Genomic DNA, 27495 nt, shown 5'->3' with positions numbered 1-27495 from the left:
TTCTATGATGCTGTTGCTACTAGAACTGGTGAGGTTAACAGTTGGAATTTCTCTAACCCTTGCCCTCTCTAGAAAAAAAGTCAGGCTGTGCCACTGTCTTTTGGTGCTGTGGCAATGGGACAAACTAAGTCACTCCTCTTTTCTCAGTCCAGTCAGCACCATATGCCTGCAGCACAATCACAGTGCACAATCTGCAGGTGGTTCCACTATAACTAAGCTGTATCTTTGCTTCCAGGTGGTGATGTTGGGGTGGTCTCAGTACCTCAGTGACCTTTCCTCTCACCTTCAGGATTGTCTGTGGGGTCCAGTTCACACTTGCTCTCACACTGCTGCATGGCGGCTGGCCGGTGGGACTCTGGACACTCGGTTGAGGGCTGCCCAGTGTGGGTCAGACACTGCACAGAGCGCATCTCCTGCCCCAGACCACAGTGGGCTGAACACTGTAAGAGATATAATGCAACACAGGTTGGCCTAGGGGGGAACCATTCTACCCTGCCCACTCTAACCAAATAGGCCTTAAAGGCTTAGGGTTTTGAGTTGGCACCAAAAGAAAAAACACCACCTATTCTGATATATATATATATATATATTATATATATATATATATATATATATATATATATAAATAAGTAATTGTAACCCAGATGTAGAATATAACTAGGCTCAATGGCTGTGTTTACACACTGACAAAATGTCATGCCTGCAAAGGTGGTGACTTCTTATGAGGTGATGTGATAGAGATGGAATACAAATTTAGAGGGTTTTTGCTTTATTGTATTCCTAGAATAATTCCGGTGGTGTTCATTATTGTTTAATTTGAATTCAAACATAAAGTAAAGCTAATGAAAAATGTAACCAGCCATAACCACATTAAGAACATAAAGTTTACAAATGAGAGGAAGCAATTCGACCCATCGTGCTCGTTTGGTGTCCATTAATAACTAAGTGATCCAATGATCCTATCCAGTCTATTTTTAAATGTTCCCAAATTTTCAGCTTCAACCACATCACTGGGTAGTTTGTTCCAGATTGTGACAACTCTCTGTGTGACGAAAAGCATCTGGATAAGGGCGCCTGCCAAGAAATAATAATAATAATAATAATAATAATAATAATAATAATAAAGTGTCTCCTGTTTTCTGTCTTAAATGCCTTGAAGCCCAATTTCCATTTATGTCCCCGGGTCCGTGTGTCCCTGCTGATATGGAAAAGCTCCTCTGGTTTGATGTGGTCGATGCCTTTCATGATTTTGAAGACTTGAATCAAGTCCCCACAGTCTCCTTTGTTCCAGGGTGAAAAGGTTCAGTTCCCTCAGTCTCTCTAGAGTAGGACATTCCCTTCAAACCTGGAATAAGTTTGGCTGCTCTCCTCTGAACTGCCTCTAGAGTAATGATATAATTCTTGAAGTGTGGAGCCCAGAACTGTACACAATATTCCAGATGAGGTCTAACTAGCACATTGTACAGTCTTAGCATTACATTGTTCTAAATTCTACACTTTTGACAATATACCCTAACATTCTGTTTGCCTTTTTTATTGCTTCCCCACATTGTTTGGATAGAGAAAGTGAGGAGTCCACATAGACTCCTAGGTCTTTCTCATGCGTTACTTCATCTAGTTCTGTTCCTCCCATAGTGTAATTATAGTGGATATTCTTGTTACCTGCATATAATACCTTGCACTTGTCCACATTGAATTTCATCTGCCAGGTGTCGGCTGAATATTATCCAAGTCCCTTTGAATAACCTGTGCTACCAAGATTGTATCTGCTGAGCCACCTATTTTAGTATCATCTGCAAATTTGACAAGTTTGCTAACTATCCCAGAGTCCAGGTCATTAATATAGATTAGAAAAAGCTAAGGCCCTAATACTGATCCCTGTGGAACTCCACTAACAACCTCACTCCAGTTAGAAGCAACCCTCTGTTTCCTATACATTACATTATTTGTCATTTAGCAGATGCTATGATTTCGGTGATGTGGAAAACGTTGACGGAATCGCAGAATTCGGTAATAAAAATGGAATCAACTGTAAAACGTGGAATATTGCAGAATTTCCCATAAGTTGGCTGAAAATGATAAAGAAAATCATAAAAAATAAATAAATCCCCTCTGAGGACGATTTAGGCAGATCCGCCCAAAATTGGGGCATCAATTACAAAGTATTAATTATCTGAGAAACGATTTGAGATAAAGACATGCAGTGTTTTTAGGTGTGTAGCTGAGATTCTGCTGAAAAGAGCCATGTGCCGTTTGTTTACATACTTCTGAATTAAATTATTAATTTTTTTCCAGCAATGGAAAACAGAAGCTAATCCAGTTTAGGCATACACTCAGATTTGCCAGATTTACCCCTGCCAGCCCCACTGGGGTGCAACTGGACAAAACAGACTCACAGTGCACTGGATCACAGGCAGAAGAAGCACACACCTTTGCCAATTGCCCTTCTGGACACACAAACCCTCAATATAGCCCTGCTGATTTGAGCAGAAACTGTGAGCACTGTAAGGTCAGCAGAATATATAACAAGACCCCCTGGCATGCCAGGTGCCCCTCTGCCACTTCCTAGAGAGGCCCAGCTTTGCTCAGTGGTATGTCTGAGGGACCTGAATAACTCATGAAGAGGCTAACAATCATGTACTTCAATGGAGATGTCTGTGATAGATGGAAAACTTACAATGGACAGACATAGGAGCTCATAAGGTAGTTTCATAGGTTTTGCTTATTGCTGCATTATTGCCTAGATTGCATGAATCTTTTTTTTTTCATTTATAATGAAACACATGAATGCAACATTTTGTTTTTTTACATAAGTATAACTCTAGGTTTTGCCTATAGCCTATTTGCCATTGGTTCTCTAACTAGTGTCCCTCTGACTATCTTGGTCATTTGAAAAGATCAAGTCAATGCATGCTCTTTCTCTGGTTGGTTCCCTGACATATTTAGTTAGAAAGCAGTCATTTACCAGCTCAACCATTTCTATTTCTGCTTCTGTAGTCCCAACTGGGCTTTCCCAGTCTATGTCTATGGAAATTGAAATCCCCCATGATAACAGCCACATCCTTGCAACATGCAGTCCTGATTACATTGTACAATGCAACATCTTTCTTAAATATGTCAGGATAATATTTCTGCTCTTCTGGTTTATTTGCCAATATGTGAACGCAGCCCAAGGTGTACACTGAGCATCAAGCTCAAGATATTTGATATGTTCCAAAAAACAAACTCCATAATATAACCCCCCCCAAAAAAAACAACAACAACACAAAACAGAGAATAGTTTTATGTTCGAATGAATGAGAACATGGCAGGCTTCTTAAACACTGTCTTTGTGGATCACTCCTGTCTAGTTTTACAAAATGATTTGAGGTTTAAAAAAAAGTATGAGGTACTTTGTTGCAACAAATCCTTTCACTGTGCCCAGCACTACATGTATCACTTCAAAGAGACAAATCATAGGAAAACCCTGCCCAACTCAAGCACATCGAAACCCAGCTTCATACAGACCTTTATAAAAATACAACATGGCCACCTCAGTATGTATACATCCTAGACTATTGCATTTATAATCACTGTCTTATGTGAAAGGCAAAATAACAAGTGTGAATACAAATACATTAAATACACTTGTTATTTATATTGAGAACACATAGATGGAGGCAATCATTGTACAATATATCAAATCTCAGAAAATAGCATTTGAAATGATCTACCTATACTTATTATATGAAGCATTATCGGGATATGTTTGCAGCAGTGTGGTGTAGTGGTTAGGGCTCTGGACTCTGGAGTGGAGAGACTCAATCCCAGGTGAGGGACACTGCTGTTGTACCCTTGAGCAAGGTACTTTACTCCAGTAAATATCCTGCTGTATAAATGGTTACAGATGTAAAAATAATGTGATGTACTGTAAAAATTGTAAGTCACCTTGGATAAGGGGTATTATGTCTGTATTACCACCCTACTTGTTGAAACTGAAAAGGCCTTCATTGCTGTGACAAAATGGGTCACTAAAGTAAGACGAAAGGGAGTTCAGCCAAATTCCAATCATGGTTTCTTGGAAAAGCCCCACTGCTCTGTAACAGACTGAAAGGGGAAGACAGGAAACCGAACCTGAAATATTTTATTAAGAGAAACTAAGATGGAACATGTCCTTCATACAGAGGTCAGCACCTAGCATAGGATATTACCTTTCAAACAACTAAAGAGGGGCTTTGTTGAGCTTTGTCATGGCTTGAATGAAAGGGCACTCACCTCTCCCCAAGGACCGGCCACCCAGTGCGGCGGTGGGCAACGCTGCAGGTTACAGCGCACCCTGGTGGTAGGCTTGGTGTGTTTGGGGCAGTGCGTATCGGGCAAGGTGGTGCCACTGTCCCCGCTCTTGCAGAGAACAGTGCGGTGACGGAAGCCCGGACCACAGCTGGGGGTGCACTGCCAAAAAACACAAGAGCATAGCCATGTGAGTCTCTCAACAACCTCAGCTGGCGGTTTATAGATATATCCACCTAACATGCTTCGAGACAAAAACCAGGCCAAATGGAATGGAATCTGTTAAGAACTTTGTAATGGCAAATCAGGTGGCATGCTTTTGTGTTCCCAGTCTTATCCTTCCTTCAGCACTCCAATGATTCAGACGAAGCATCTACTAACACTGGGCTTGATTAATCCTAATTGGTAAAACATTTTTTTCATGAACAAGACCAGCAGTTTTAATTCAATGTAGTTTTTCCATCCATTTTGTGTGATTCGATAAGCTGCAAGTATGTTAAGGTATATCTAGATATATTTACAACATGAGTAAAATACTTGACTTTACTAATGCAAAATTTAAATTTAAAATGACAGCTCTGTTGGAATAAAAATCAGCAGGGTAGGTGGTACTCCAGAACCAGGATTGAGAACCACTGGTCTAGGGGTAAGATGTGATTGAAGAATTAAGGAACAGGCAGGAACTGTACAACCTGTTGGACTGGGCTGAGCAATTCTGATGCTTCAGTGCAAGAAGATTGCAGTTGGGTTTCTCAGATGTCTGGTAAATACTGTGTATAGAGTGTTAAGAGAATGTAATTCTTCAGCCTGTAGTTATTACAGCTAATTAAAGGGCTTTGTATAGCACTTATGTTGTAAGTCGCCCTGGATAAGAAATAAAGAAATAATAATAACAATAACAACAACAATAATAATAATAATAATAATAATAATAATAATAATTATTATTATTATTATTATTATTATTATTATTATTACAGCTATTCAGTGCTCTACACAGCCATTACATGAAAAGGTAGCTTCTTTTCAGGTGCTGTTGTTTCCCATGAACTCATTTTCTTTATTTTTATTTTTTATTTTTTATTTATTTTCTCAAAAGCTGGGACGCCCAGTCCTGGGGATTAAGCCAAGAAAGAATCCCATTTTCTTGTCAATCGTTATCCAACCCAATACACAAAACGACATGCCCATACTCTTTAAATTTACCACAGGGCCAAGCAAGCTGGAGCAAGCTCTCTCCATTGTCTCTCCAACACCGGAGGCAACTGAGAGGTAGGGACTAACTCACTGACCCTCATACTCCATACAAGACTGAATACATGTGGTATCTGTCACCACATAGTATGTACAAATACTGTGTTAAACCTGGAAACATATGTTAATAATCTATTGTTTTAAGCATCATTTTTGTAACACATATGAATAACAAATCAGAACTGAAAGGTAATACCACTGTCCTGTTTTGTCTTGGTTAGAATTGAGTAGTTTTAGTATGGGACAATGGAACAGTAAGGATTGGTTTCTGATGCCTTCAGCTTATCATTTCGCCTTGCTTAATGGTCTGGTATGCGCACACACGCACACACACAAGATTCAATTCTATGCAACTTTGACCTGGTTTTCTGTTAGAAATCTGTAACACTACAAACTCAGGCCAAAAGTCCTGTGTCCTGTGTTTTAAAACGAAGTCAGTGATATACATAACTCAAGTGATATGATAATGAAGTATTCATAACAAATGGCTACATTTACTCAACTGCTCAGATATTTTCCTCAGTTTATTAAAGCACATTTTTTGATAGCACTGGGTCTAAATCACATCCATATAGCAGATCTCCTTAATTGGTAATAGAAGTAGTAGTATATTGTTCACAGTATAATGGCAGTGATTTATTCTGGTCTGCTGAAGAATGCAAACCGTGGTTTGCGGGCTGTGGGATTATGACTGTGGTTTGCTCAGTGGAACAATAGGCCCTTCACAATAAATATAATAATGTTGGTTTAAAGTTGTGAAACCAGTTGATCACAGAATAAGAGATTAAAAAAACAAACCACTTTAAAACAAGATGCCCAATTTATAGATGGAGCAACATTTATTTTCATTTTTCCTTAGCAAGCAAATGCTAAATCTACTTTTTGTATGAATGGGTTTATTGAAATGAGAATACAGGAGTTGCAGTATTAGAGTGGAAAAGAACAGTGGTGTATTTCACGATAATGAATTGCTTCATGACCCACCAGGTTAGGCTCTGGCTCACCGCGACCCTGTACTAGATGAAGCAGTTGTTAAAAATGGGTGAATGATAATAAAAAATATGTTTTTATGAAACTCCTACTCAGTGCAGTTCAAAGCGCTTTACATTTACAGATTTACAAAAAAAAACAACAATAACAATAACTCAAGAATAGACAATTGATTGATGTGTGATGTGACGTACCTCAGACCAGTCAAGTGCCAGCCATTCTGGAGGGCAGGAGTCATTGTTGCACGGCTCAGTGATGGGGGGCCTGGGGGAGGGGCAGGCACTGTCATCCAGGGCCTTCTCCTCCACTGATGAGATTTTCCTCTTGCACACAACCTCTCGAGCCCATAGCCCCCCATTACAGCTGCGGCTGCAATCTGACCAGCTCCCCACCGACCATCTGCAGCCCGAGAACACAGAAACAGTCTCACAAACACATTCACGAAAGGGAACTGGTTTAGCCCATGGGAAAATGTGATTATTAACACAGGCAATGTTGAGTTTTTCTATGATGCTCTTCCACTCTGTCTGTTTTTCCATTTCATCTGCATCTCGTCTGCATTAATTTTGTCGTATATTATGTCTCATCTTGTACCTGATTAGAAAATTAATGTAACTTATCATTAAATGTATCAGTCAGTTATAAGGGATAAACAGAGAATAGGTGGATGTGGATTATTCTTTTCACAAATTCAAGAGGCTGTTTTCGCCTCTTAAAATAACCGCTAATTCCTTGCAATAGTAGGTTAGTGTTCTTATATATTTTTAAAATTAAATTTAGTTGTCACTCCTTTGTTATGCTTTCTACAAACTGTTAACATCTAACGGTGTGCTTTACGGGGATTTACTGATGATAATGTTACTCCTATACCTGTGTAGAGAAAAAAAATCGAAGTAAATGATAAACAAATTCTCCTTGTACATTTTTTTCTCTGTAACACCTGACATTATAATAATTGACACTAATAATTAACTTTCTCTGTTTGATAGTAGGAATGTTGTTTTTGTGAATGCAAAGTAGACTGATAAATTGAATCTATCGACAGATCCCAGAATGATATCACAGAAATTTTTCAGAAAACATGGTAAACCACAAACACTGGGGGCCTTAGAAGAGGATTTACTAGTACTGTTTATTCCAGTTAGTGTAACATTCTTTCAAAATGGTCGCAAAAAGCTCCCATAAATAAGCCTAATTTGTAAAAAAACAACAACACAAAATGGAGTTTGAAACTAATGTTTGGGAGGAGTAAAACAACAATCCTGACTTCAGCCTACCCAAGCAAATGAACTGGCAACAAACATGCTAAACCCATCAGCATTTGTTTATGTATCCCTCCACTACCCTAAACCCTCCGATCTTTGCAGCAGCTCCTTGGCTCATTCTATCTATTGTGGTGGGGGGCTTCCAGTGCCCTTTGTCTTTATGGCCAGGTCCCCTCAGCCATAATGGCCAGTCCAGGCCAAAATAAACTCTACAGTTAGGTCCATAAATATATGGACAGTGACACAATTGCCATCATTTTGGCTCTGTACACCACCACAATGGATTTGAAAGGAAACAATCAAGATGTGCTTTAAGTGTGCTTTAATTTGAGTATAGTTACAATCAAGGCCTAGGTGGGTTACAGGACTCACGCAGGTGGGCAGGGCTCCGAGTTGCAGCCCCGTTTCTTGTCCTTGGGCGTAGTCCTCTTGTCACAGTAATGATTGAATACCACTGAGTGATCTGCCTGCCTCTTGCACACCACATGCTGAACCTGGGTTCCTGGAAGAAAATGCGAATAAATTATCACATACACTAATACAGCTTGAGGTTGCACTAATCATGTGCCTCAATGGGCCAATTGTGACCCTTAGACTGAGTCCTTTGTTGTCATTAACACAGTTGTTCAATTTGTTGTTTTAAAGAAAATATATCATTGGCATTTATTTATTTATTTATTAACACTAGAAGCGCCGACATTTCAGACTACCTACAAGCGCCATAGCCGGTCATTGTAGCCGATAGGTCTTCAACAACTGTGATATGATAATCAAAGGCAAACCATCGTATAAAACTCATACGTTTTATTCATGAACATGAAATCCAACATTTACATAGCACAAATGTAGTATTTAAATTGAAATAAAACATTAATATTATTGCTATAAATAACAACACACTTTTTTCTAAACGTGCACACTGCAGTCAAAACATGAATAACTATATAGCCTACAATAAGCAAAAAGCTCAAAAACGGCATACAATAAGATAATGAAACAAGTGTAAATGTAAATATTGGAATAATGCTCAAAAGCAATATTTTATATTGTTCAAAAATAACTATTGCATTTATCAAAACATAATTGTAACATACACGGCTTTTATTCACTGTAGTTTTGTATTTCAATAAACTATCTACTATGTGGTGGAACGACCTGCCCACCGAAGTCAAAACAGCAGAGTCCTTGACCTCATTCCGGCGCTTACTCAAGACGCATCTTTTCCGACAGTACTTGTAATATTAGTCCTCTATCCCTGCTAGATAGCACTTCACAGTTTTTATTATGCTTCTCGCGGTCTTGATTGTTTTCCTTCTTGCTCCCTTTCCCATAGCCCTTGACTGTGACCCTACATCTTGACAGCACTTAGCTTTCACAGTCCAGGATGTAGGACCTCACTTACTGTACTTCTGTAAATTGTAAATTGGAATTTGTAAAATGTATTATTTTGAATTGCTATGTTTTAGCTAAATTGAATTTGTAATGATTGATGCCTTGTACTTAACTGTATTTTTGCACTTATGTTGTAAGTCGCCCTGGATAAGGGCGTCTGCCAAGAAATAAAAATAATAATAATAATAATAATAATATGTATTTAGCCTGCTGCATACCTGACAGCTCAGTACAGTATTACTGTATTGTAATGGGAAGGCAGGATTATGCGTTATATTCGATTTATTATGTATTTAAATGACCGGTGAAAATAACCTGATTTTGGCTATTCTAGGTACATGTGTTTATAACTTATTTATTTTTGTGTTTATGCAGCTATAATGCTGTAGGCATGTTTAATACATATATTTAGGACAAGTCATGAACGGGTATGCGCAGTGTATTTAGGAACACAGAGTAATTGAAATTTTAATAACCAAATTGGTCAAATTGACCAGCTCGGCGTTTCTAGTGTTAAACCATGCACTAGGTCTGTCATCAGCTCATAACATTTTCAAAATCTCTTCTTTCAAATCAGTCCTTTGTAGTACAGAGAAGTACATGAGAACCTCAAACAAATTATACCTGGGGCCTGGCATTAGGGAAGTTGTTCTCTTGCGGACAGAAATTGTCAGTTAAGTGATTCTTTGAAAAAATTATTTGGAACTGAAGTAGCACATAACATGCAATCCAAATACATGCCAGATTGCCCCAACCCTGTATTAGGTTCCCCCTGAACACAGAAAGGAGACACGTTTTAATGTGGAACTGAAATTATGTCATGTTATATAGGATGTGCAGAAAGTAAACACAGTTACAAAAGCTCACGCAGGATTATTTTTTAATAAATTTTTTGGGCAAATTGGGACAATACATTTTAATCAAGCAGTTGACTAAACTGCTTAGACTTGCTTGTTTATGATATAACACACTGGATTTTCAAGTGTTCAGTTCCAGATTAAATCAAAACTTTGGCCCATCCACTAATAGCAAACTACAAAACTACACAGCAGTTACATTTATGAGTAGAAGAAAGTACTATCTTACTAAACATTAAGCCTCAACTGAGTACAATTTTGTAGTTTCTATTAGTGAGTGGGTCAATGTTTAAATTTAACCCCAGCCAGAGTCTGTTTAGAAGTCTGTCATCAGACTACAGATCGTATGGATACAAATCATGTCAAGTATACACCACTTTGTTTCAACAACAAGCACAAATAACTAATGATTAAGCAAAATTGGACAAAATCAGGCTGTCTTAAGAAAAAATATTCATGCTTACCTAGCCTCTTTCAAAATACAAGATAGTAAAACCAACACAAAGTACACCAAGATGTGGAAAGGAAACTGTTCTTGATGCATCTTTTTGAAGGTTAGATAGTAGCATCTGATGACCTTTAAGTCTTGCTTGAAACAGCTATGCTGAAAGTTTATCCAAATCCAGGCATAAAATTCAATACATTATTTCCCTTTTCAATTTAAATATAAGACATTGCAAACTTTGCACCTTCAGTTTATTTTAAACTCTTCCCTTCATACATCTGACTCCCTCAGCTGTGCTCGGGCGGCTTCCCTCTCCTCAGTCCTCATCCTCCTTGATCAGCATTTGACACTGTTGATTACTCCATCCTCCTCTCCTGCCTCGCTGACCTTGGAATCTCTCGGACTGCTCTCTCCTGGTTCTCCTCCTACCTCAACAAGCGGACCTACCAAGTGACATGGTGAGGTTCGTAATCCACTCCACAACCTCTCCTCACAGGCGTACCCCAAGGCTCTGTCCTGGGCCCCCTCCTGTTCTCTCTCTACACTTGCTCCCTGGGCCCCCTCATCGCATCCCATGGTTTCTCTTACCATTTTTATGCAGATGATGCCCAGATCTTCCTGTCTTTTCCCTCTCGCATCTCTTCCTGCTTGTCTGCTATCTCTGTCTGGATGCACTTGCACTACCTCAAGCTCAACATCTCCAAATCGGATCTCCTCTTTTTTCCGCCCTCTTCCTCACCTTCTGCTGAGCTCTCCATCTCAATCCCCTTGGAAACTATGACACTCTCTCCCTCTTCTTCCGCTAAGAACTTAGGAGTCACCATCGATCCTGCGCTCTCCTACACTCAGCACATCACCACGCTGACACGCACCTGCAGATTCTTCCTGAGCAACATACGACAAATCCGACCCTTCCTCACCAGCTGCTCGTCCAGTCACTGGTCCTCTCCTGCCTGGACTACTGCAACTCCTTCCTGGCCAGCCTGCCTGCAACTACTATCCGCCCACTCCAGCTCATCCAGAACTCTGCGGCTCGTCTGGTATTCTCTCTGCCCCAATTCGCACACGCTACTCCACTGCTCTGCTCCCTCCACTGGCTCCCGATACTGGCACGCATTCAGTTCAAGACACTGACCCTCACCTACCGCTGTCTCGACCAGTCTGCACCGAGTTACCTTCAGACCCTTGTCTCCCCATACATCCCCTCCAGACTACTGTGGTCTTCCAGTGCCAGAAGACTAACCCTGCCTCCTCTCCACTCCCCTTCCTTCAGAGCCCTCTCCTTTTTATCCCTGGCCCCTAAGTGGTGGAGTGACATTCCCACTGAAGTCAAAACAGTCTCTGACCTCATTCCTCATTACTCAAAACGCATCTTTTCAGACTGTACTTATAATTTAATCATTTATTCTCCTGTAAGATTGCACTTATACAAAGTTTTGTCATACTACTTGCCTTTGCATTTCTAGCACTTGTATTTTTTATTTTGATTTCCCCTATGCTCCCTTTCCCGTGGCCCTTGACTGTGACTTAACATCTTGTCTGCACTTATCAGCTTTTACAATCTATAGGATGTAAAACCTTTATAATGTTTACTGTATATCTTGTATAATCTTGAATTTTGAAAATGTAAAATGTATTATGCCTTGAACTGTACTGTATTATTGCACTTTGTATTGGTAAGTCAGCATGGACAAGGGTGTCTGCTAAGAAATAAATAATAATAATAATAATAATAATCTGAACCAGGGGTGATTTTAGGATTTTGAAAATGGGGGGGGGGCATAATTATTACAGAGGGGCCGACATCTGCTAAAGGGGTCTGGGGCATGCTCCCCCATGAAGATTTTTTTGTAAAATGTGTTTTAAAAACTCCGTTTGTAAGCTAAGATTGAAGCAAATTACAAGGATATGCTGGGCTATTCATAACAATCCAACAGAAATTTACCACCATATTTGCTACTATTTGCTAGTGACAAAATTATTTTAAAATTGACATTAACACAATAGGCAACAGTGATACCTTATTGCCTTTAACAATAGACAATATAGACAACTTCTCCACTCGCCTCCCAGAAGTGCTGCAATATGGACACATCCCTGAGCATTTGTTCAGTGCAAGAGGGAATGGTATTAGTGAACAAAATAGGGTCCCCTTATAATAAAAAATCAAGAAAATGCCTGATTGGACAGAAGCCCCCCAACATCACTTGAATGCATCTTTAACATTGTACATTAAGAAACCCCAGAGCCAGTACATTAAGATAACCAGAGCCAGCTAGGGTGACCATATCTGAACTTTCAATAAAGAGGACACTCCAAAAGGTGGGGGATTGGAGGTGTAAACAACAAAGTGTTAAGACCTCAAACAAATATTTACACACAAAAAAAAACAATAGCAAACAATACACATGAACAATTAGTATTGATTTTTTCTAAAAAATAATAGCATGTTTGTTTTAGTTAATACATTAATGTATATAAAAAGTATTAACATTGCAGAACAACGCGATTAAATGAAAATACATTTTAACACTATAACAAGGTAATATAGTACAAATATAACTCTGAAGAAACAGTAACAGCTAAACACTAGTGATGTGAGAAGGTGTGAAAATATGTCCAGTCTGTTGTGATCCGCGCCTGTCACTGCTGTCATTGTTTCTTCAAAGAAAATCTCTAAAACGTCCTGTTAATTTTCAATTCATAATCGACTTTTCTCAGCCCTGTCAAACTCTGTCCTCTCACTCACACTCTCCCTTCTCGTCTCAACCTAACTTTCCTTTTGTAGATTGTTAACGCCCCAACGAAATAAAACCTTCCTGATTGGTTGTTGTAGTCTTTACAGACGCCATTTATTAAAAACCAACAGTTGTTCAAAAAGGCTTGATAGAGGCGAACACTATCACCTCACACATCATCATTCATGTCTGATCAAATTGCAGTGCTGCCGGAGCGGAAGGGTTAAACACGCACCCTGTACTGTAGTTCAGTGCTTGAAAAAGGACAAGCAGCCAAATCCCAGACATTTTTAGATCATTAAAAAATCCGACTGGACAGAGATTAAAGGACCGAAGAAGTCTGGTAAAAACTGGATGTATGGTAACCCTAAACTAGTGTAACTTTGCTATCACCATTCATCAAATTGTCAATGTCGTAGCAGAAATAAAATTCAGCACAGCAAGATTATTTAAACTATTAACATACCATGAACTGTCTTGTTGTCTTGAAACTGTTCTGTAGTGTGGCTGTGAGTGGAGAGCAGAGCGCAAACTGCTTTCTCTCACTTGGATTCTTGCCGGCGGTATACACACAAAAATGGCAAAATAAATAACATAAATAGAATAAACTTTGGCAAAACGCACCACATTGTTCAGAATATGGACGCAGAAAACTGACTATGAATTAAACGATTGGCTGGACCAGGTCAGAGACAGGTTAAGCAGCTGGCAGCTGCCAATGTTTTAGAGCAGGGGTTCCCAAACTTTTTGGCCCCTGAGTGTCTGACCGCATTTTTTTTAATTAAAAAAAAAAAAAATGTACTGTATATATTATTTTGATTTTATTTTTGGGGGAGGGATTTTGCCGCAGACCCCCTAGCACCCCCTCGTGGACCCCAGTTTGGGAACCTCTGTTTTAGAGAACACATCTAACAGTCTTTCCAGTAAACAGGGATTTAAAACCCATAAAGAAAATATGGATTATTAATTATAGACTGTGTTTTTGGTTATTCTATTTTAGCACATTTATTTTCAATTGATACAGTTTATCAACATACATTTTTTACCACGCCCCAAGGAGGAGAAATCAGTTGAAATATGTAAGCACTAGTACTTTTTGGGGTTTTAAAATATGAACTATGATTTAAATAAAGATTTGATTTTTTTATTTAGAGCTGTTTTTTAGATCTCTTTGTGGATCAAGAGCACTTGTGTGTGTGTGTGTGTGTGTGTGTGTGTGTGTGTGTGTGTGTGTGTGTGTGTGTGTGTGTGTGTCTGTAGCCGTACCTCCAGCACAGAGGGCCGAGCAGCGGGTCCAGGCTGTATAGTGCCAGGCGTATCCACTCAGCGTGTCCCGGGTCACAGGGGGGTTAAATCGGTACTGGATCCCTGGGTTCTCCTCCCTGACCAGCACCTGCAGAGAAACACACACACGCATATTAATAGTGACAGTGACAGTGGGCGTGTTAAGTAACAGAGTGGCTCTCAAGAGAATGCTCAGAAATCCATTTAAATGGATCCATTTAATGGCTCTGCTGTGTCAGCTTTGAACGCTGCTGCAAAACACCAAGTCGGTGCCTAAAGAGCCTAAAGAATGGGACTAAGCAAGCCATTACCACAAATCTGATCCATTAACTGAGCATCTCTGAGACATTTAGTTACTGTAATGCACCCAGTGTCGCCCCTTGTGTTACCATGACGATGAGGGTGATGTTGGTGGGGCCTAGGGCCTCGAGGGTCTCCGGCTCATCTGCAGGCCGCTGGTAGTGGAAGGTGGTCCCAGCAATGTCGAACCTACGCGGGGTGTCGATGGTCAGCTTCCCATTGATGAAGTACTGGTCCCCCTTGTTCTTTAGCACTGAGCACAGCAAGAACAACACAATAAACAGCCTGACACTCCTGCATACCAGTATGTCTACCTGCAAGCAGTATTACAGCTGAATTCTATGTATTTTGAGTAAGCTATTCCAGTCCATGCTATCCGGACTCATGTGACACAACTACATTAGTGATCCCCTACAACATACACAGTCTGATGAATTTCAAATGAGTAAACACTGGAGCAACATCATCTGATTGAAAACAAGCCATATTCACAGGATTCACAGTGTAAGATTAAGGTTTCACCAAGTATCGTTTCAGCAATGTGTCTGTTCATTCTTTCAGTAAACTTCAAACAGAGCATCAGATCACATGTAAATCTCTGTTAAAACACAGGTAAATAAATAAATAAATAAATAAATATTACCCAGATAGTTGAGGGAAACGTTGAGCTCCTGAATATGAATGTACACTGATCCCTTTGGAATACGCAGAACTTCTTCATAACCTAAGAGCAGATACACATACATCATGTTTTTGCTACCCTCACGTTATGAGACAGTTCAGAAAACATCTAAAAAACAAGACAAATATGACCAGGAGTCAGTCAGTATGAGTCTAGTGCCGATTTCCAATCTGTTGGATTTCAAGTCGGCCCTTTGCCCTGATTTTAATGTGGCCAGATGTCGATTCCAGCTGTTAAATAATAATCCACGTCCAAGTCTTGCTTGCTGCTGAGAAATAGTGACACAGTTACTAGGAATTAACAATTGTGCCCCTGTAATTCTATTAAACAATACCTGGGACAGACCCAGCTTGGCCAGTAATTCACTTCACACAAAGGTATTCTAAGACAGCAAACCAGCAGAACCCTAACTGAGTGTACAGGACACCTGTGTCACAGAAAAGCTGTATGTCCATTCATTATATACTTGTTACAAGAGACTATAAGAAAGAAAAGGCCAATAAAAACATTTTTTATCATTTTTTAGAAAGCTGAACAAATTAAAAGTACTTCTAAGATGTGCTATATAGCATTAATACAAGTAATTAAACATGACAATCTACTTAATACAACTGTAAGCGTGGAGCCTTGTGCCTTATTACTGAAGGGGCAACTGGAGCACAAATGTCAGCAAATCTAAGGTGTTATTTTATGCCAGCAAGACTCAGACTGCACAGGTAAATAGAAACAAAACAAAAAAGGGCAAAAGAAAACAAAAACAAAAATAGTAACTTAACATAACAAAATAAATACACACTCTCAATATACAGAAAGTGGAAACACAAACAAAACAAGCAAACAAGACCCACCCAGAGCCCATCCTCTCACTCTGACTTGTAACACTCCAAAAGAGTTGTATACTTTCACTTGTCATCTTACAAGATTAAAATATGCCCCATCTCATACAGTGAGATCACCCTGTATGTGATGGCTTATATTTCTTCATAAAACCAGGTAAGAACATGTACATGTCTTTTCATTTGCGTTGTAAACAATACATCATATTTTCGTAAATGTAATATAACAAATTTGCATTTGTAACAGACTTATTAGTAGGTAGTTACTGTGAAAAAAGTTGTGCATAGTGCAATAGTCATTTAGTGGACCAGATTTTGGTTGTTTAAAGTGAAGGAGGGGTGCTGTTTAATGGCAAGACAAACCACTGCCATCAGGCAATTTCAGCTCCTTTCACAACAACACTAGAAAAGACTGATCCTTTATTAATCTCTCAATCTTCTCCAGAAATCAAAACCGAAAATTATTCTTTAGGTGAGAATAGGAACCACTTTCACATGCATGCTCTAAATATGATCTAAATTGCAAAACAGAGATTTAGATATAATACAATAGAGATCCATTGAAACCTGGAAGAGAAGGGTTACATCTCTCTTCTAGAAATGTGTTTCTTAAGTAGGCCTCATGAGTGGAGTGTAGATTTCAGTCAGGAAGAGCACAAAAAAAAAAAAAAAAAAAAACTGCATCTTTGCATTGACAGGGTTTAAAGAATCTCAGGGCACCCACAGGGGAGGGGCAAATTGGCACCAGTGCATCCACTGCACTAGGGAGCAGAAAATTGTTGAGAGAGAGAGAGACATCTTGCTGGTTTAAATAGATTAGCCATATCCACCAGTATACCTGGCAAAAAAGCAACACATAAAATCTGGATTTTTTACCACAGTTGCCTATCCATGAAAAGCCGACCGGTGGAATTAGAGGCAAAGAGCCAGGATGCCTGGGAGTCACCAAACAACTAGGTAGCATTGCAAGGACTGAGCAGGGTATAGAACACAGGGGGAACCATCTGCCTAAGAATAGTCTGTTGCGTGTGTGTGAATGCTAGCAGCTTCTTCATCTGAGAAATTGCTTTTTGAAGGATGCTAATTCATAAGTTCCTACAGGTCTTTCTTCAAGGTTGTACTTCTTACACACTTACCCTGTACCCACCACTCCTAAACAATCTACGTTTCTCCAACAAACACCAGTATCCAGCTACAGTGGGTGACATGACAGTCACAATACATTCAGAGTTCCTAGACCTTGATGTGGGCCAACTGACAGTGAAATAACACTGTACACATCAAGCGGGAAAAGAAAATTTAACTTGATGCGCTGGATATGAAACAAAGCCACAGCAACAGACACCAGAAAAATCTATTTCCAAGTAACGTAGAAGTAAACTGAACAATCCTGCATCTGTATGTTCATGTGTTTTACGGTAACGTTACTTTGCAACAGGCTGTGTCCCAGGTACCTATGTCGCCGATCTAGAGCCAGGTGATGCTGCCCTGCCAGTCTGTAACTACTCAGTAAATTCATATTTATTCGAGCCTTCAGTCTGTTGGGAAAGGAGGGATTTATTTGCGGCTCACCCCTGCCCAGAGTGGGAGTTGATATAATTTAGTAAGCAAACATGTGTGGTTTGGCAAACAAAGAAAGCTGCTGTTAACAATCAAGGCCAGTAAGTAAAGTCCTAGGGGAGTGTGGATGCTGAAGGTGAGGATGCCAAAGAACTGCACACCCCTAGCCCTAGCCCTTGAGTGACCCTGAAGCCCAGCCAGCATTGGATACAGAATAAGCAGCCTGTGGGGAAGGGGTGCACTAGGGTCATATTCATAAAGCATTAGGATTTAGTAAGTGGGAAAAGTTCTCAGTTCCAAACATGGGTGCATTACATGACTGGGCCAGCTTTGGAGCTCAATGTCACCATCCCCAGGGGGGTCTCTTTCCGGACCAGCTTGACTCTGAAGGTTGGTCCACTAATATTGCTACTTAATCTGTATCGACAATGTTACGCACACAGCCACTGTCACATCTCTACTGCATTGCCCTGGAAGATTATCTGACAGCCCAGATTAGCATATACATTATAGTGCTTTACTCCAGCACCTTCTCAATAGTCACCTAAAAAGCTCAATGTGGTATTGTAAATGTTTTTAAATAATTACATATATACACTTTTCAAAATGATGTCAGGGATGACTTAATAGATGTTGGTTCAAAGGACGAGCTGGGAGTCATACCACTGTCCCAGTCAAGACACCACTTTTAGAGAAAGAATTAGAAGAGGGAGCTGTTATTCCAGTTCCTAAATCCTCTGAAATATCTTGGGAGCCCAGGGTGTGGCTCTGAGGCTGTTTGAGGGAGTTCCTGGCGAGGAAGGGAACCCGAGAATAGCTCAGCCACATTGAGACATTGGAAGATTCGGTTTCTCCGTGGAGCAGCTCAGTAGCAGAAAGCTACATGTAATTATTTCAAAATTAAAACCGAAATGTCTAGACTCTAGGAATGCTTTGGAATGAACAGTAATTAGCATCTACGGGAATACAAATGACAGTTGGCATGGTGGAGTGCATGCTAAATGTATATTTAAATGGAAAAGTCCATTGGCAATACACGTGACTGAAACGGAGACATAAACATAGGAGTGGAAGAATAGGGCAGTGTTTCATAACTCCAGTCCAGATCTTTAAATGAACCATTACATCTAGTGGATTTAATCTTTTTTTTTTCTGTACTGCTTTAGAAAACGGCACAACATTTTTGTACTTCACGTCATTTTCCAACACACGCTACTGTCCCTAGGTCCTTTACTGAGATAGATGGCTGGTTCTTCGCATGCAGAAACCGCATCTGTACATTTTTGAAGGATCTGACAGTCCCCAGAAATAAACGCCTAATATTAAATGACAGCAAGCGTTGGGTTACAGGCAGCTGGAGCCAGAGAGATCCGCTGTTCAAAAAAGCTTTGGTAGACTTATCATGCGCTCTTATCTCAGCCACATCAGAGTCATCAGCAGCAACCCCGGCTGCTCGACTGCTGCATGAGAAGCGAGAAAGCAGGCTTCTGCAGCTCTGTGTCAGCGGCAGGCGCAGCAGTAGGAGGATAGACAGTGCCACCCCCGCAGCCTGTTCACTTTTGGAAAACGCGGGGCAGAGAAGATTGTGGATTGCAGGTCAAACCAGGTTACGAACAACTGTCTCATTCTAGGGCTAGCTGATCTTCTCTCAATCGTGGCCGGGTGTCTCAAGGGATGTACACATACAAGAAAACAAGACAAAAAAACCTCAGAACAAAGCTGGCCTGATGGGAAGAATACCATCAGAGACTGGCTCAGTTCCATGCATTATGGCATTATGAACTATGGCAAGGGCACACAATGCATATGTGTGTCACCCCCCCCCCCCCTCCCGATGCAAAATGGAATTTTTCCATTAACTATTCATCTAGTTTTGCTACCCTGTGTATGAAGGCAGTAAAGTGATAAAGTGCTGTGTATGAAATCTTAAAAAAATAAACTGATGCAGAGACTGGATTCTTGAACTTGTGACTTGAATCCAGCAATTTTATACTGTCCTGACCTTCCTAATAGACTAAATCAATTTTGTCATCCCAGGTTCAGGAAAATTAGTTTGTCTACCTAGATTACCATCAAAGAGAAACAAAAGCATATGATATGATATACTTGTGACATTCACCTCATAACCACTTCTGAGTTCTGCCACCAGATGTCTCCCTTTCCCTTCTGAAGCCGTGTCCAGATCCCTGCTGCTCAACATTCACTCCTTCTGTCTTAATTGATCAATTTTCTCCACCTGTTCCTTATTGCCCTAGTTTACCCATCACAGTATATATACCCTTTTATTCCATTCCCTCCTTGCAAAGTATTGTCTGCCATTTAGATGCATTACCAAGCCTTAGTCTTTATTGTATCCTGCCTACTCTTGTTTTGACCAAAGCCTGCCTCTTATTTCCTGCCATTTGGATATTCCCAGTATAATCTGTACACCTGATCGATTGACCCTCTGCTTGTGACCCCTACTACGATTACTGTCTTATCCTCTGGTTTTGTTTACCTGCATCCACCTCCTGGAGTCTCCTTTCAAGGATCCCGTGTCCTCACCTGAATCCCCATCCCAGCTTTAATCCATTGTACACCACAGTTACAATACTTAGATTTTCAGAAAACTTTTGATAAGGGTCCATACCAAAGACTTGGAAACTGTAGGTATTCAGGGTAATGTAAGTAGATGGATTATGAACTGGTTGATGTATAGGAAACAGAGGGCGTTGATTAGAGGAGTTGCTTCTAACTGGAGTGAGGTTGTTAGTGGAGTTCCACAGGGATCAGTATAAGGGCCTTTGCTGTTTCTAATCTATATTAATGATCTGGACTCTGGGATAGTTAGCAAACTTGTCAAATTTGCAGATGATACTAAAATAGGTGGCTCAGTAGATACAATCTCGGCAACACAGGTTATTCAAAGGGACTTGGATCTTATTCAGTTTTGGGCCGACACCTGTCAGATGAAATTCAATGTGGACAAGTGCAAGATATTACATGCAGGTAATAAAAATGTCCACTATAATTACACCATGGGAGGAACAGAACTAGAAGAAGTAACGCATGAGAAAGACAGTTTATGTGGACTCCTCACTTTCCTCATCTAAACAATAAAAAAGGCAAACAGAATGTTAGGGTATATTGTCAAAAGTGTAGAATTTATGTTCAGACTGTACAATGCACTAGTTAGAGCTCATCTGGAATACTGTGTACAGTTCAGGGCACCATACTTAAATAAATATATTGCTGCTCTTGAGGCAGTTCAGAGGAGAGCAACCAGACTTATTGTAGGGCTGAAGGGAATGTCCTACTGAGAGACTGAGGGAACTGAACCTTTTCACCGTGGAACAGAGGAGACTACATGGGGTCTTGAATGAAGTCTTCAAAATCATGAAAGGCATCAACCACATCAAACCAGAGGAGCTTTTCCACATCAGCAGGGACACATGGACCCGGGGACACAACTGGAAATTGGGCTTCAAGGCATTCAAAATGGAAACAGGAGACACTTCTTCACACAGAGAGTTGTCACAATCTGGAACAAACTCCCCAGCGATGTGGTTGAAGCTGAAAATTTGTCAGCATTTAAATTCAGACTGGATAGGATCCTTGGATCACTCAGTTATTAATGGACACCAAACGAGCATGATGGGTCGAATGACCTCTTGGCATTTGTAAACTTTCTATTGTTTCTTATGTTTCTTCATTTACATAACCTCACATATGTAATCCTAAAATTTAAAACATAATAGTAATGAAACAGATCAATACATTCAGTCAGGCATAACAGTAAAGTGACAAGGTGCTGGTGACCAAAACATTATGCAACAGACAACCCAGGTTCAATACAAATAATTGGATGTCATGATTCTTTGATGGTCTTTTTCTCAGTGAGAAGAGTCCCATCATGCTCTTGCCTTGACTAAGTTGAGATGATTCAGATGCTTTAGGACTCTCAAATGATCTGCATTCTAGCAGACACATACAGTGGCTCTCAAAAGTATTCAACCCCCTTGGACTTTTTCACAACATGAAATCAGAATGGATTTAATCACACGTTTTGCCACTGATCAACACAGAAAATTTCCATAATGTCAAAGTGAAAAATATAATCTGCAAATTGTTCTACATTAATTACAAATACAAAACAGACAATAATTGAATGCATACATAATTACAACCTTCAGTCAATATTTGGTAGGGGCACATTCTACAGAGTCTACACTACCGGTCAAAAGTTTTAGAACACCCCCATTTTTCCAGTTTTTAGTTAAATTTAAGCAGTTGAAGTCCAGTGAATAACCTGAAACAGTACAAAGGTAAACTGCCAGAGGTAAAAAAAAAAGTTTAGATTACCAAAAACTGAAAAATAATGTACATTTCAGAGTTACATACTGTGTTACTACACCCTCTTAAGCATTATTTGTCAGTGTTAGACACAGCTCCTGTGCATAGAAGTTACACTGTATTCCTACAATGCACACATCGTTTGAAAGCTTATTCTCTCGACTGCCAGCACATTTCTTTCTCAAACACATCCGATTTACAGTTTCAGTGTCGCCCGCCGTCATTCAGAGCCCGGGGGTACACGCGCAGTCAGGGGTGGTCTCATTCAGTCGGTCACAGATTACTCAGTTTCGATCAGATTTCTTTGCAAATAAGCTTGTTTTGTTCAGAACAAGCTAACGGTATATATTATTTGATGTTCTATCAAACACAGTTCAGTTCAGATCCAATCATGTAAAATCATTGTGTATTAGTACACTAAACAGTTTTCCATCTTGACATTTTGAGCTCTCTACGGGTGTTTTCTACCAAAAGGTGGATTGTCTTGTTTTGATCAGTTGACTGGTTCCAGAATATATCATAATTGTCAATATTTTCTGAGATTTTGTATTCCTACAAAATGCAGGGGGAGTATAAAAACATTTTTTTTCACATCAGAAAATGCTTCACATCGTTAGAAAGCTGAGAGTCTCAGCTTTCATGGGATACCAAACACTTGACAACACAGTGAAGAGTACAAATGGGATTAACGGGAAGCACACAGATTTGGTGCCCTTTTAAGGGTACCAGAGGGGTTTGTCAGCTTAAGGGGTTACATTTTGTTAAACAAAACAATTCCATGATTTCTTTTTACCTCCAATTGTTTATTTGTCTATGCTTTAATTTCAGAGTACATTGAGACATTAAACTGTGTACATTTCAATAAAAACTGATACAATTGAGATGTTCTAAAACCTTTGACCAGTAGTGTATGTGGATAAGTCGGGACACAGACATTTTTGCCCATCCTTCTTTGCAAAATTGCTCCATTAAAGTTGGATGGGGACCTCTGGTGAACAGCAAATTTCAACTCATTCCATATATTCTCAATTGGATTGAGGTCCGGACTTTGACTGGGCAACTCCAGGACATTCACCTTTTTGTTTCTAAGCCACTCCAGTGTGGCTTTGGCAATATGTTCTTTGCTGCATCCATTTTGCCCTCTATCTTTACAAGGTTTCCAGGCCCTGATGCAGAAAAGCATCCCCATAGCATGGTGCTGCCACCACCATGCTTCACGGTAGGGATGGTGTTCTCAGGAAGATGTACGTTGTTAGGCTTGCACCAAACGTAGCCCTTAGCATTGAGGCCAAAAAGCTATATTTTGGTCTCATCAGACCACAGAATCTTCCTCCATTTGGTCTCAGGGTCCCATGCCTTCTGGCAAGCTCTAACCAAGATTAGAGGTTTTTTCTCTACCATAAAGGCCATTTTTGTGAAGCACCCGGGCTATTGTTGCAGTCTGCACAGTGTCTCCCAGCTCAGCCGTGGAAGACTAACTACTTTAGAGTTGCTATAGGCCTCTTGGTGGCCTCCCTGACTAGTGCCCTTCTTGCCCAGATAGTTTTTGAGGACAGCCTGATCTAGGCAGATTCACAGTTGTGCCATATTCTCTCAATTTCTTAATAATGGGCTTTACTGTGCTCTGGGGGATATTCAATGCCTTGGAAATATTCTTATATCATACCCCTGATTGGTGCTTTTGAATAAGCATATTCTGGACTTGCATTGAAAGTTCCTTCGTCTTCATGATGTAGTTTTTGTTAGGATTTGTACTCCATTCAGCTAATTATGTGACTTCTAAATACAATTGGTTTCACCACAGCTCAATCAGGTGTGTCATGTCTTCTGCATTCAAGTATTTTTGGTTTTGTATTTGTATTTCATTTAGAACAATTTGCAGATTATATTTTTCACTTTGACATTACGGACATTTTCTGTGTTGATTAGTGGCAAAAACTCCTGATTAAATCCATTCTGATTTCAAGTTGTAACACAGTGAAATGTGGAAAAGTCCAAGGGGGGTGAATACTTTTGAGAGCCACTGTAAGGGGAAAAAACTAACAAACAAACAACAGTGAAAACTAGATACTGAGAAAGCCAATCTTTCACAATTCAAAATCTCTCAGACCAGACAAGCTCACTTTGCATGACTTGTACTTTGTGTGGGCAGGAAAGTATTTTTCAGATTGTTTACTAGAAACAATCAAACAACAACAACATACTCATATGGTTGGAAGACACAGGGCAATAATTAAGATAAAAAAAGGAAATACAGCTTTCAAATTGTATGCAGTTCTATTTTATATGTTTGTATTTGCTTCTTTGTAGATGCAATATTTGAAAAATAAGCAGGAATACAGGAAGCCCAAAAGGATCTGAAGTTTAATTGCAGTTTTCCTGGTTCCTTATGAACAGGCCCCACTGTTCCACTCTGCAGGAACCTAAACCCTCTCTCCCTGGGGGACAGCTCCCAGCCAACACACCGCACACCAGCACGTATGAAGAGCAGATGGAAAGATACAGATCAGCCAATTTTGTCGGGGGGGAAGGGGGGGACACATGTTCTGGTTTATAACGAAAGACTAATCCAAACAGGATAAGACAGAGGACAGGCCCGTGATGTGTGATCGAGTGATATAACTGGAAAAATAGTGTCAAAAGCAAAAATAAATTGAATTGAAAGAACAAAGATAATGTATGCTTTGGTTAAATCTGTATAGGGATACCTTATTTCTGTCAATTGCATTTTTAATGGCACTGCAATGACAGCTGCCAGTGTGGATCTCATTTACACAGAATTATTTACTGATACAGTGTTTAGTGATATACAGTGAAGTATTTTACTAAGGGGTGTTCCCCAACATAAGGTACTGCTAATCAGGAAACACACAGATCCAGGTTTTGGACAACACTGACAATATCTTTTAATTACAAATATCTTTATTAGCTTCAGTCACACGGAGAACTTTGTACAATGAAGGAAGCGTTCAACACAGGTACTATAGCCCTGCTGGCTGTGTGCATTTGGTGTATTTTCATTTTCATTTTCTGTTTGGCATATGTTAAAATAATTAAAAAAAGGCACAAATAACAGGGTTACCTCCTTCTGGCAGGGAGTCGTTGAAGACGCCCTCAATGACCTCGCAGCTGCCGCCGTCGCCCCCACAGATTCGGCAGCGGTCCTCCCTGGTGTCCGAGCCCAGGATGCGGTCACAACCCACATGCTGCCGGGACACAGGGTCGGAGGTCAGGCATTATGTATCACCCTCCCTGGACAAGTTGGTCTAATGCAGTTCTGGCCGTCGAGGACGGATGTTTCCCTCAGAGGAAAAACGTGATGGTGTGTAAATTAAATAGTTGCTTGTCCCGCCTTAGAATATGTACAGCTTGTTTCAAAGCTAGCTGGGTCACAAAGTCCTTAACATCTAAATCAACGTAGGGTGGGAATATGGGGAAGCAGAGGGGAAAAGAATAGGACTGTGCAAAGGAATTACTTTGAGACTTTGAGGTGAACAGTAATTGCATCTTGTATGTCACGATGGACTGATTCATAGGGACAATTGAGTGAAAGCTTCTGAAAAATGAAAATGCAGTCTGCCACTGCTCCAACAACGTGGTTAAAAACACATGCAGTTCTGATGATTGAGCAGACATGGTCAAAAGCCTTTGCCCTCAATGTCGAGCCTTGAAACACCACCCACCAGCTGTCCCACTATGTCTGTTGTGTTTGATTATACCATTCATTTTGGCTCTTGCAGACTTTACTGCAACACACTTCGGTGTTTTCCGCATTTCAGCTCTAACTGACGCCTATTTCCTCCACTTGTCCTGGTGTTGCCAGTTAAAAACAAGTGACAACCAGCAGGAAATAAAGGAAGGGAGTGGGTAATTTCCTTATTTGTTTGCTCTCTGTGCATGTTAAACCCAGCCCGTGTTGGTTTCCCTTGATAATTAGTATCCAATCACTTACAGGGTAAAGAAAAACAAATACATTAAATTGCGGAGTCTTGTCCTGTTCTGCCACAGTGTCTCTATGTTCTTACTTGTGTTTTTTTGTTTTTATCAGCCTGGAATGCATGTGTTTCCAGTCGTTTTCTTTGTAAATGCAATCCTACTGTCCGGACATAACCTTGTGGGCTCCAATGATTCTTTTGATTCTCTTTGCCGTTTGCCCTGCCCCCCTCTACTCACTTTTTATAAGCACCATAAAGTCATAGAGAGAAATCTCCAAGGAAAGCTGCCAGAGAAGGGGCTGGAGAGAGCAGGCAAGAGAGAGAGAAAGCGAGAGAGAGAGAGAGAGAGAGAGAGAGAGAGAGAGAGAGAGAGATAGATAGGCACTTAATCCACTACAGCTGCCCAGAGCCAAACTGCACCACTAGGAGGGTGACCGAGTTCATTCCTCCCAGCTAAAGATAGCAGCTATTGAACATGATAATTCAGTGAGGATGAGCGCTGGTACTTCCTTAAACCCGGCTTGGCATTCTCTGTAAACACAGAGCGATGCGTACCATTTAAGCTGCTAATAAAAGTCTGCTTTTCCTGCGATGGTTGGGGGAAACAAAAATGACAGCAATCAACTGGGATCCATTCCAATGGAAAAAAGCTGCAAATCGAGCCAGATTGGTTCCGGTCCGAGGGGGCATCTATTTGCATAACATCAAGAGCAACACATGCATGAAATGGAGACACAGACCCCCGCCCCGCCCCCTCCCTTGACTCAGAGACCCTCCCCTACCTTGCAGTCCCCATTCACACACACATCCAGAGAGTCTTCACGACAGGGTGTGCCATCCACCACCGCGGGGGCGCGCTCAGTGTAGAAGTTGTAGCCCTCTGCCAGGCAGTTAAGGGAGCAGGACTTCACACCACCTGTGAACAATAACAAATACAGAGACAATTACAAGATACAGGTACTATGTCACCTAGCATGCCCATTAGTAAAAAGAGCTTGGGATTCTTTCTCTACCAAGGTGCATCTGATTGGCCAACTGATTGACTGCCAGTTAATTGCAGTGTGGAGTACTTGTTAAGGTTCTGGACTCTTGAGCGGTGGGTTTTGGGTTCAATCCCAGGTGAGGGACAATGCTGTTGGCCCTTCAGCAATGTAGTAAAAAAGCATGCTCCAAAAAAATTTAAATAAAAGTATAAATGGGTAACTGTATGTAAAAATAATGTGATATTTTGGAACAATTGTAAGCTGCCCTGCATAAAGGTGTTTGCTAAGACATATAATAATAAAAAAGACACCTAGGGCCATGGTTTCTATAGCTTTATTGGTTGAGCAAGAGCCTGCTGTTTGGCTTTAGTTC

General features: G+C 40.4%; 1 protein-coding gene across 2 annotated transcripts in view; it reads right to left on the bottom strand.

The window, feature by feature from the left end:
• The window catches only part of adamts10 (ADAM metallopeptidase with thrombospondin type 1 motif, 10), a 96209-nt gene that overhangs the window by 3040 nt on the left and 65674 nt on the right, over positions 1 to 27495 (bottom strand). For both annotated transcript variants that reach the window (XM_066695623.1, XM_066695622.1), the window contains exons 16-24: positions 26922 to 27055; positions 25287 to 25410; positions 15438 to 15518; positions 14884 to 15047; positions 14477 to 14603; positions 8151 to 8280; positions 6708 to 6912; positions 4255 to 4431; positions 284 to 440 (exon numbers count right to left, since the gene is read on the bottom strand). In XM_066695623.1, coding sequence (XP_066551720.1) covers positions 284 to 440; positions 4255 to 4431; positions 6708 to 6912; positions 8151 to 8280; positions 14477 to 14603; positions 14884 to 15047; positions 15438 to 15518; positions 25287 to 25410; positions 26922 to 27055 — 1299 coding nt within the window. The remainder of the gene's footprint in view (positions 1 to 283; positions 441 to 4254; positions 4432 to 6707; positions 6913 to 8150; positions 8281 to 14476; positions 14604 to 14883; positions 15048 to 15437; positions 15519 to 25286; positions 25411 to 26921; positions 27056 to 27495) is intronic.

Source organism: Amia ocellicauda, chromosome 22 (assembly GCF_036373705.1).
Source record: "Amia ocellicauda isolate fAmiCal2 chromosome 22, fAmiCal2.hap1, whole genome shotgun sequence".
NCBI lineage: Eukaryota > Metazoa > Chordata > Actinopteri > Amiiformes > Amiidae > Amia > Amia ocellicauda.
The sequence above is the reverse complement of the archived record's forward strand: the minus strand, read 5'-3'. Positions and strand labels throughout refer to the sequence as shown.